Genomic DNA, 10,292 nt, shown 5'->3' with positions numbered 1-10,292 from the left:
CGAACCTGTGAGCTCAGGCAATCCACTCACCTCAGCCTCCCAAAGTGCTGGGATTACAGGCTGAGCCACCGAGCCCGGCTATGTACCACATTTCTTTTATCCAGTCCAGCTTTGATGGGCAGCATGGTTGATTCCATATTTTTGCCTTTGTGAATAGAGCTGCAACAAACATGCATGTACAGGTATCTTTTTGGTAGACTATTTCTTATTCTTCAGGAAATCAGTCCAGTGAGAGGCGTACACATACAAAAGTATAAATCAAGGCAGATTTTTAAACAATTCAGTAATGGAATACAACAATGAACCAATTATTTTTATTTTTTATTTTTTGAGTCAGGTTCTCACTCTGTCGCCCAGGCTGGAGTGCAGTGGCACACTCACAGCCACCACAGCCTTGCCTTGCTGTGTTTAGGCGATCCTTTTGCCTTAGCCTTCCAAGTAGCTGGAACTACAGGTGTGCACCCCTATGCCTGGCTAATTTTTTGGTTTATTGTAGAAATGAGGTCTCACCAAGTTGCCGAGGCTGGTCTTGATTTCCCGGGCTCAGGCAATCTTCTTGCCTCTTCCTCCCAAAGTACTGGGATTACAGGTGTGAGTCACCATGCCTAACTGAACCAATGCTTTTATATACCTTGTAGTGAAACATGCCTTATAGTGAAACATGATTTGCAATCAGCTCTGAAGTCGGCATGCCAATTTAGCTCTGGCGAATTTAAACCCTTAGCCTCAGCTCCATGTGCGTAAAATGAGGGTCATTATACTTATCTTTAGAATTATAATTCTAATTACAAGATTGAGGACTACTGATAACATAATAAAGTTTCTAGGAATAGTTGATATTTAATAAACAATGGACACTAGTACTTAATGCTTAAAGGAGAAAGATGGAGCAAGTATGGTTATCTCTATCTACAAACGAAGAAACTAAATCTCAGTGAGATTAAGCAATTATTCTGAAGTCACCAAATCAGTAAGTGAAAATGCCAGATCTTTTGAATTCCCACCACCCCCACCCACTACCACAGCCTTTTAAAAACCATACTTTCACCTATTTCATGCTTTTCTGTTCAAATGCACTAGGGAGATTGTCAAAGGTAAGACAGATATCTAGGAAAGTGAGACTTTAATTTTTAAATTTTTATTATAAAGATGTGGTGTACATTTCAGGGTTAGGTATATAAACATTGATCATGTAGGTACCCTTGTTGATGAGTTATGCCCCTCCCTTCCCTAGCAGACCTGTCAATCCCACCCCCCCGACAGTTTCCCACTACTGTCAGTCGCTTTCTTATATCATTATAATTGTTCAAGGTCCATTTATGAGTGAGAACATATGAAACTCTGTTCTTTGTTTCTGTGATAAATTACTGGGTATGATCAACTCCAAATCCATCCAAGTTGCTGCAAAGTTCTTATATTTGTCCTTCTTTATGGCTGCATAGTATTCCATTATGTATATGTACCACATTTTTAAAATTCAGGCCAGCTTCCATGGGCAACATGGTTGGTTCCATGTTTTTGCTATTGTGAATAGAGCTGCAACACATATGTGTGCAGGTATCTTTTTTGTAGAATGATTTGAGTTCCTCCGGGTATATCCCTAATAGGGGAATTGTTGGGTCATATAGAAGGTCAATTTCTAGTTCTTTCAGAAATCGCCACACTGTCTTCCAAAGAGGTTGTATTAGTTTGCATTCCCACCAGCAGTGGGAATGAAGCGTTCCTTTTTCTCCACATCCTCGCCAGCATCTATTATTGTTTGTTTGGTCATTCTTACAGGGGTTAGATGGTATCTCAATGTGGTTTTGATTTGCCCTTCTCTGATCATGGAAAGTGAGACTTTAAGCAGGGTCCTGACCTTAGGAGAGGTGAGTTTAAGGAGAAAAGGATGAGCAGAAGCTAAGGAGCGTGTACGTAGGGAGCATCAGGGAAAGGGTCAAGGGTCGGCCAAGAGTGGGAGAGGGTTCGACAAGGCTAGAGGGTGGGCTTCTCCCAAGCCCTAGGGTGCCGATCCGGTACACAACGGATGCCAGAACTGGTACATGCAGATCTGGTATATGGAGGATGCCAGAACAGCAGCACAGAGAGACGTTTGCACCGGGACACTGGCCGCTCGCCTGGTTCTCCCCAAGATCGCCTGGCCCACCCCCGGGGGCGGGGACCCGCGGTGCAGCTGACCTATCACCGCTGCCGAGGCCGATGGAGTCACTTTTTCATTGGCGAGGGTTGGGATGACGTCATGCTCGCCGGACTGGCGAAGGACCGGGGCGCCATGATTGGTTGGCGCTGGGGCGGCGGGCGGCGGAAGGGCCTGGCGAGTCTGGGTTTTAAGCCTGTGCTGGACTTTCTCCTTCCATGTTTCCAGGCCTTGGGGGACTGCAGAGGGAGGGGAATCGGCGCAGTGGAAACCTGGATTTGGTTCTAAGAACCGCGGGGTTGAGAAGGGGTGACCGGAAGTGATTTTAGGACTGACCGGAAGCGAGGCCTGGAGGGGAAAGAGCGAGCAGGTCCCGGGAGGGAGGGGGCTTCCAGCAGAAGGGGCGGGGGGAAAGGTTTGCAAAAGCGGCGTGGGAGCGCCGGTCTGGCTTTCTGGCGCTGCCGCTGCCCAGTTTGGGAAGCAGCGAGCGACCACCACGAGCTCAAGGGAGTGGGAGTGTGGGAGTCCAGAGCTGCCCCTGGGAAGTCTGGAACAGTTGAGCAGAGGGGGCCTCACCTTCCTGAGAGCTGGGCGGGAGAAGGATTTTGGAAGTCGGGGCAGCCAAGAGCGAGGAGCCTGGGGCACCGGAGATTAGTTGTGCGAGCAGTGCTGGACGGGCTTGGGGGTGGCTTGGTGGGCACTGGGGTGGGAGATCTCGGTTTGGAGTTTTCTGCTGTCTTACCCCTGTTGGGTAGAATCACGTTCCGCGCCTTTGTACAAGAAACGGTGGTGTCTCCCGAGGCAAGGACGGAGCCAGGATGGCTTGGGCTCTGAAGCTGCCTCTGGCCGATGAAGTGATTGAATCCGGGTTGGTGCAGGACTTTGATGCTAGCCTCTCGGGGATCGGCCAGGAACTGGGTGCTGGTGCCTATAGCATGAGGTGAGTGAGATTTTCCCAGACCCTACACCTTCTGAATAACAAAGGCAGGCTGGAAATGGAGAAAAGGGGTGGGGGAGGAAGGAGGTGTATAGAGTTTAAAAAGCTGTCTGCGGTTGCGGAACAGGGACTTGTTCTTTTGTTTCTTTGAGTCGTGAGTGTCGTGGAATAGAAAAAGAGATGGTAGGCAATATGAAATCTGTGCAGGATCGGTGGAAGAAGGAAGAGTGGTTCTTGATTAGCAACCAGATGAATGTTGAGAGGCTTTTGTGCCAATGTGGGAGACTTGGAGACTGGTGGTGTATGTGTGGGTAATTCTGGCTTTATATGAGAAGAGATTACGTTTAGCGTATGAGGGGTGTCTAGGGAGTTGGGAGCCAGGGCTTGATGACAAATATAGGTTCATTGCTTGTTGGAAAGAACTGGGAGACCTAGTGAAGAATTCCGTACAGCTGCAACTTATCCTTAGCCTGCTTTAAGACTACTTGATACTGGGGTTTTCTGACTTTTAAAACATAAGCTGTGAAATGAAAAAGTCGTGACGAGAGCTTTGAGATACTTCTGGGTCTTCATGTATCAAGCCAATTGTTGATAGTACATTAAAAATCTCCACTGAAAGCATTACTGCCTACATACCTTTTTTGCGCGCTTTGGCTACTTCATTCCCCCTGTACGATTTGTTTCATTTGTAGATGTGTCAGAATCATGTGTGGAAATGTTGGAAGAGCTGCATCTTAGGGCGACATGGACTATAATTGGGTTTCCTAAGGCATTTTAAGGCTTAATCTAAATAAGTGAGTCAAGAGACCAGAACTTAACACTTTCACTGGATTTATGAATTTATTGAAGAAAGATGCTTTTTTATGGGGAAAGCAGACAAATTTTTCACTTTGCTAGTGAGATCCTTTAAGAGTTATGTAAAGTTATTTTATCCCCGCTAATTCATAGTGGATTAATTGTGAGTTAGAATTTAACACTTCAGCATCCTCAGGTATCTTTGCTTATAGTTAGAATGATGAAGGCAATCCTTCTATAGATATTTTAGTGATTTTCAGGGAAATCTGAGTTTTGTCGTGCAGTGCTCTTAGTCTTGAGAAATTTAGCTTTAATTTTGTCTGTCTTTGCTTTTGCAAGACTGACCATAAAAATAGAGATTAAGCCGGGCTCGGTGGCTCAGCCTGTAATCCCGCTCCTTTGGGAGGCTGAGGTGAGTGGATTGCCTGAGCCCGCGGGTTCGAGACCCGCCTGGGCAGCGAGACCTCATCTCTACAATAAATCAAAAAATCAGCCGGGCGTGGTAGCGCATGCCTGTAATTCCGGCTACTTGGAAGGCTGAGGCGGAAGGATCGTCGGAGCCCAGAGGCTGCGGTGGCCGGGAGCGGCCACTGCACTCCAGTCTGGGTGACAGAGTGAGACTCCAACTCAAAAAAAAAAAAGAGATTAATTTGGTCTGAAAATAAATGCCCTTACCCAAAGATTGCACATCAGTATCTGACATAATATTTGACCATTTTTATGCTGTTGCTTGTGTAACGATTATCATAGCAAAAAGTTTGATTTTGTTTATGTTTAGGATGGAAATAATTAAATACAACTATTTGTTATATAAGCAGTTAACATCATCAGAAGACATTTGTCCTTCTATGTGCACTACCATATGTTCTCGATACCGTGCGACCTTGCATTTAAGAGTGCTTTACAGCCGGGCTCGGTGGCTCAACCTGTAATCCCAGCACTTTGGGAGGCTGAGGTGAGTGGATTGCATGAGCCCGCGGGTTCGAGACCCGCCTGGGCAACTTGGCGAGACCTCATCTCTACAATAAATCAAAAATTAGCCGAACGTGGTAGCACATGCCTGTAATTCTGGCTAATTGGAAGGCTGAGGTGGAAGGATCGCTGGAGCCCAGCAGGTCGAGGCTGCGGTGGCCGGGAGCGACTCAAAAACAAAAAGAGTGCTTTACAAATCATACCTTGTGTGCTTTACAAATCATACCTTGTGAACTTTTCACAGACATTTGAATGGCTTGCATATTTACACATTCAAAACTTTTTTCTGGCCAGGTACATAGCTAACATCTGTAATCCTAGCATTTTGGGAGGCCAGGGTGGGAGGATCTTTTGAGGCCAGGACTGTGTGACCAGCCTGGGAAACATAGTAAGACCCTGTCTTTACAAAATTTTTTTTTTTTTTTTTGAGTTGGAGTCTCACTCTGTCGCCCAGACTGGAGTGCAGTGGCTGCTCCCGGCCACCACAGCCTCGACCTGCTGGACTCCGGCGATTCTTCCACCTCAGCCTTCCGAGTAGCCGGAATTAAAGGCGCGCACTACCACGCCCGGCTAATTTTTTGATTTATTGTAGAGATGAGGTCTTGCCTGCCCAAGTGGGTCTTGAACCCGCGGGCTCAGGTAATCCACTCACCTCAGCCTCCCAAAAGCGCGGGATTACAGGCTGAGCCACCGAGCCCGGCTGTCACTATTCTCTTGACTGTTATACACATTTAATCATTTCTGTTTATTGCGTCAATTAGATACTGGTTCTCAAACCTTAGTAATCCCGTACCTTTGGGAGGCTGAGGTGAGTGGATTGCCTGAGCCCATGGGTTCAAAACCAGCCTGGGCAACTTGGCAAGACCTGGTCTCTACAAAAAAATCAAGCAACTAGCTGTGTGTGGTGGCGCATGCCTGTGGTACTTGAAGGCTGAGGCAGAAGGAGCACCTGAGTTCAGCAGGTTGAGGCTACGGTGACTGTGAGCATGCCACTGCATTCCAGCTGGGGCGACAGATAAGACCCTGACTCTCAAAAAAAAAAAGAATACAGTTTACAGTAGCAGTCCCCAACCTTTTTGGCATCAGGGACCGGTTTTGTGGAAGTCAGTTTTTCCAAGGACTGGAGAGGGGGGTGGTTTCAGGGTGATTCAAGTGTATACCATTTATTGTACTTTATTTCTATTATTATTGCAATATATAATGAAATAATTATACAACTCACCATAAAAAAAGAAGATGGAAGTGGTAAATAAAATAATGGGTGGGAAGCCGGGCTCGGTGGCTCAGCCTATAATCCCGCGCTTTGGAGGCTGAGGTGAGTGGATTGCCTGAGCCCGCGGGTTCGAGACCCGCCTGGGCAACTTGGCGCGACCTCATCTCTACAATAAATCAAAAAATCAGCCGGGCATGGTAGTGTGTGCCTGTAATTCCAGCTACTCGGAAGGTTGAGGTGGAAGGATCCCCGGAGCCCAGCAGGTCGAGGCTGCGGTGGCTGGGAGCAGCCACTGCTCTCCAGTCTGGGCGACAGAGTGAGACTCCAACTCAAAATAATAATAATAATAATAATAGGTGGGGCACACTCAGACTAAAATAAGTGTCAGATTCTAAATTGAAGCCTGCCACCAGATGCAGCTGTACAATTGAAGTACATCAACTTACTTTCCACTCACTGATAGGATTTTGATATGAGTCTGTAAGTGATTTATTATGGTCTCTGTACAGTCACACCTCACTGCTAATGTTAATCTGTATTTGAAGCTGCTCCCTAGTGCTGGAATCAATGCCTCAGCTCCACCTCAGATCATCAGGTATTAGATTCTCATAAGGAGCATGCAGTCTGGATCCCTTGCATGCACAGTTCACAGTAGGGTTTGCACTCCAATGAAACACTAATGCTGCCACTGATCTGACAGAAGGTGGAACTCTGACAGTAACATGAGTGATGGGGAGTGGCGGTAAATGCAGATGAAGTTTCACTTGCTTGCCTGTTGCTCATCTCATGCTGTGCGGTCCCCTTCCTAACAGGACAGGGACCGGGACCAGTTCTTTTTATTTATTTATTTATTTATTTTTGAGTTGGAGTCTCACTCTGTCGCCCAGACTGGAGTATAGTGCCATGCTCCCGGCCACCGCAGCCTCGACCTGCTGGGCTCTGGTGATCCGCCCGCCTCAGCCTTCCGAGTAGCTGGAACTACAGGTGCGTGCTACCACGCCCGGCTAATTTTTTAATTTATTGTAGTGATGAGGTCTTCCCAAGTTGCCCAGGCGGGTTTCGAACCCGCAGGCTCGGGCAATCCACTCACCTCAGCCTCCCAAGGTGCGGGGTTACAGGCTGAGCCACCGAGCCCGCCGGGTTAGGACCAGTTCTTAATAGGCCCATTCTTGTTTTTCTTTGTTTGTTTTTTTGGAGTCAGCCTCTCACTGTCGCCCAGGCTGGAGCACAGTGGCATGCTCACTGCTACTGCAGCTTCGACCTGCTGGGCTCAGGTGATCCTTCCGCTTCAGCCTTCCAAGTAGCCAGAGCTCCAGGTGCAGGCTACCATGCCCAGCTAATTTTTTGATTTATTGTAGAGATGAGCTCTCACCAAGTTACCTGGGCTGGCCTCAAACCCGTGAACTCAGGCCATCCTCTCACCTCGGCCTCCCCAAGTACTGGGATTATAGGTGTGAGCCACCGTGCCTGGCCTGCTAGTGGGAATTTTAAGGTCAAGTAAGATTAAGTGATGAAGAGCAAGCAAGTTAAGTTTGGGGGGCTTAAGCAGATTGGTTTCCAATACACCTATGACTACACTAAAGACAATTGAGTTGTGTACTTTAAATCGTGAATTGTTTGTCAATAGAGTTGTGAAAAGAAAGAGTAAAAGAGGACCAGCCCAATGGCTCACGCCAGTAATCCCAGCACTGTGGGAGGCCGAGGTGAGAGAATTGCCTGAGTTCAGGGTTCAAGACCAGCCTGGGCAACTTGGTGAGACTTCATCTCTACAATAAATCAAGAAAAAATTAGCCAGGCATGGTGATGCATGCCTGCGTTCCAACTACTTTGAAGACTGAGGTGGAAGGACTGCCTGAGCCCAGCAGGTCGAGGCTGTGGTGGCCATGAGCATGCTACTGCACTCCAGCCTGGGTGACAGAATGAGACTCTGACTCAAAAAAACAAATAAAAAGGTTACATTTTTTTTTTTTTGAGTCAGAGTCTCACTCTGTCACCCAGACTGGAGTGCAGTGGCCACTCCCGGCCACCGCAGCCTCGACCTGCTGGGCTCCGGTGATCCTTCCACCTCAGCCTTCTGAGTAGCCAGAATTACAGGCAGGCGCTACCACGCCCAGCTAATTTTTTTGATTTATCGTAGAGATGAGGTCTTGCCAAGTTGCCCAGGTGGGTCTCGAACCCGCAGGCTCAGGCAATGCACTCACTTCGGCCTCCCAAGGCATGGGATTACAGGGTGAGCCACCGAGCCCAGCCTACATTTTATGTTTATAAAGTTTTCTCTTTCCTCTTGTTTCAGTTTTTTAAAGTTGTGGCTGACTTCACATAACAGAAAGGTAACCATCTTAAAGTGAATAATTCAGTGGCTTTTAGTATAACAATGTGTGCAACCACTACCTCTATCTAGTTCCAAAATATTTTATCACTCCAAAAGAAAGCTCTATACCCAGTAAGCAATTTCTCCCTATTCCCCCTTTCCCTGATAACCCAAAATCTTCATTCTGTCTCTATGGATTTGCCATTCTGGATTGCATAAAAATGGTATCATGTAAGCCGGACTCGGTAGCTCAGCCTGTAATCCCGCGCCTTTGGGAGGCTGAGGTGAGTGGATTACCATCTCTACAATAAATCAAAAAATCAGCCGGGCATGGTAGCGCATACCTGTAATTCTGGCTACTCGGAAGGCTGAGGTGGAAGGGTTGCCGGAGCCCAGCAGGTCGAGGCTCCTGGCCACCGCACTCCAGTCTGGGCGACAGAGTGAGACTCCAACTCAAAAAAAAAAACACACAAAAAAACGGTATCATGTAGTATGTGATCTTTTGTAGGCCTACTTTCACTTAGCAGGATGTTTTCAGGGGTCCTGGTATGTATCACTACTTCAGTAGTGATTCATTTTATGACTGGATAGTATAACATTGTATGTAGGCACTACAGTTTGTTTATTCATTCATCTGTTGTTGGACATTTTGGTTGTTACCTTTTGGCTACTACGAATAATGCTGCGAATTATACTACGAATATGTTTATAAAAGACCATGAAATATTTGTAAACATTCGTGGTTAAGTTTCTGCACAGACTTTTGTTTTCATTTCTCTTGCATTCATACCTGGGATTAGAATTGCTGGGTCATGTGCTAATTCTATGTTTAACTATTTGAAGAGCTACCAAAGTGTTTTATGCCACAGTGGAATCATTTTATACTCCTCACAGCATTGTACCAGAGTTCCTGTTTCTCCACATTTTCACCAATACTTGTTACTTTCCATTAAAAATTTGTATTAAAGCCATCCTAGTGGGCATGAAATGGTATCTCATTGTGGTTTTGATTTGCATTTCCTTAATGCCCAACGATAGGGCACATTTTTGCCTGTGCTTGTTAGCCATTTGGATATATTTTTTGCAGGAATATCTATTCAAGTCCTCTGCCCCAGTTTATAATTGGTTGTTGTTTCTTTGCTGCTGAGTTGTACGAGTTCTGTATAAATTCTGGGCACTAGACCTTTCTCAGAGGCAGGCAGCTCACTTTGTTGTGCTTCACTTTGTTGCACTGTACAGGCACTGCAACTGGAGGCTTGTGGCAGCACTGCATCAAGTTAGTCTATTGGTGCTATTTTTCCAGTAGCATGTGCTTAGTTCATGTCTGTGTGTCCCATTTTGATAATTCTCAGAGTATTCCACACATTTTCTCTCGGTGTGATCTATGGCCAGTGATCTTTGATGTTACTGTTACAGCTTTTTGGGGGCACCATGAACTGTATCCATATATGATAGTGAACTTGGTTGATGTATGTGTTCTGATTGCTCCCCCAATTCTCTGTTCTCCCATCTCTCCCCCTTATCTGGCCTCCTTGTTCCCTGAGACACAACAATATTGAAATTACGCCAATTACTGACCCTATAATGACTTCTAAGTGTTAAGTGAAAGGAAGTGTCCCACATCTCTCACTTTAAACCAAAAGCTAGAAATGATTAAACTTAGTGAGGAAGGCTGTCAAAAGCTGAGATGGGCTGAAAACTTAGCTTCTTGGGCCAAACATCCAAGTTGTGACTGCAAAGAAAAAGTTCTTGAGGGGAATTAAAAGTGCTACCTCAAGGCTGGGCACGGTGGCTCAAGCCTGTAATTTCAACACTTTGGGAGGCCGAGGCGAGAGGAGGGCCTGAACTCAGGGGTTTGAGACCAACCTGGGCAACTTGGTGAGACCTCATCTCTACAATAAATAAAAAATAAGCTGGGCATCGTAGC

At 46.4% G+C, this 10,292-nt stretch overlaps 1 protein-coding gene and 1 pseudogene across 7 annotated transcripts in view; one reads left to right on the top strand and one right to left on the bottom strand.

Annotated features, from left to right (window-relative positions):
* The window catches only part of LOC103276708, a 24,589-nt pseudogene extending 14,379 nt beyond the window's left edge, over nt 1–10,210 (bottom strand). Inside the window, exons 1-2 of the transcript XR_002481326.1 lie at nt 10,188–10,210; nt 5,737–5,740 (exon numbers count right to left, since the gene is read on the bottom strand). The product of XR_002481326.1 is annotated as a keratin, type I cytoskeletal 18 pseudogene (transcript). The remainder of the gene's footprint in view (nt 1–5,736; nt 5,741–10,187) is intronic.
* Nucleotides 2,239–10,292, top strand: part of TFCP2 (transcription factor CP2) — a 69,669-nt gene continuing 61,615 nt past the window's right edge. For all 6 annotated transcript variants that reach the window (XM_021707030.1, XM_008074105.2, XM_021707029.1 and 3 more), the window contains exon 1: nt 2,239–3,077. In XM_021707030.1, the coding sequence (XP_021562705.1) occupies nt 2,956–3,077 (122 nt within the window). In that variant the 5' untranslated portion in view covers nt 2,239–2,955. The remainder of the gene's footprint in view (nt 3,078–10,292) is intronic.

The sequence above is a fragment of the Carlito syrichta genome, unplaced genomic scaffold, assembly GCF_000164805.1.
Source record: "Carlito syrichta isolate Samal-C Ts95f unplaced genomic scaffold, Tarsius_syrichta-2.0.1 Scaffold316302, whole genome shotgun sequence".
NCBI classification, from domain to species: Eukaryota; Metazoa; Chordata; class Mammalia; order Primates; family Tarsiidae; genus Carlito; species Carlito syrichta.
This window is presented reverse-complemented; position numbering and strand designations above follow the sequence as displayed.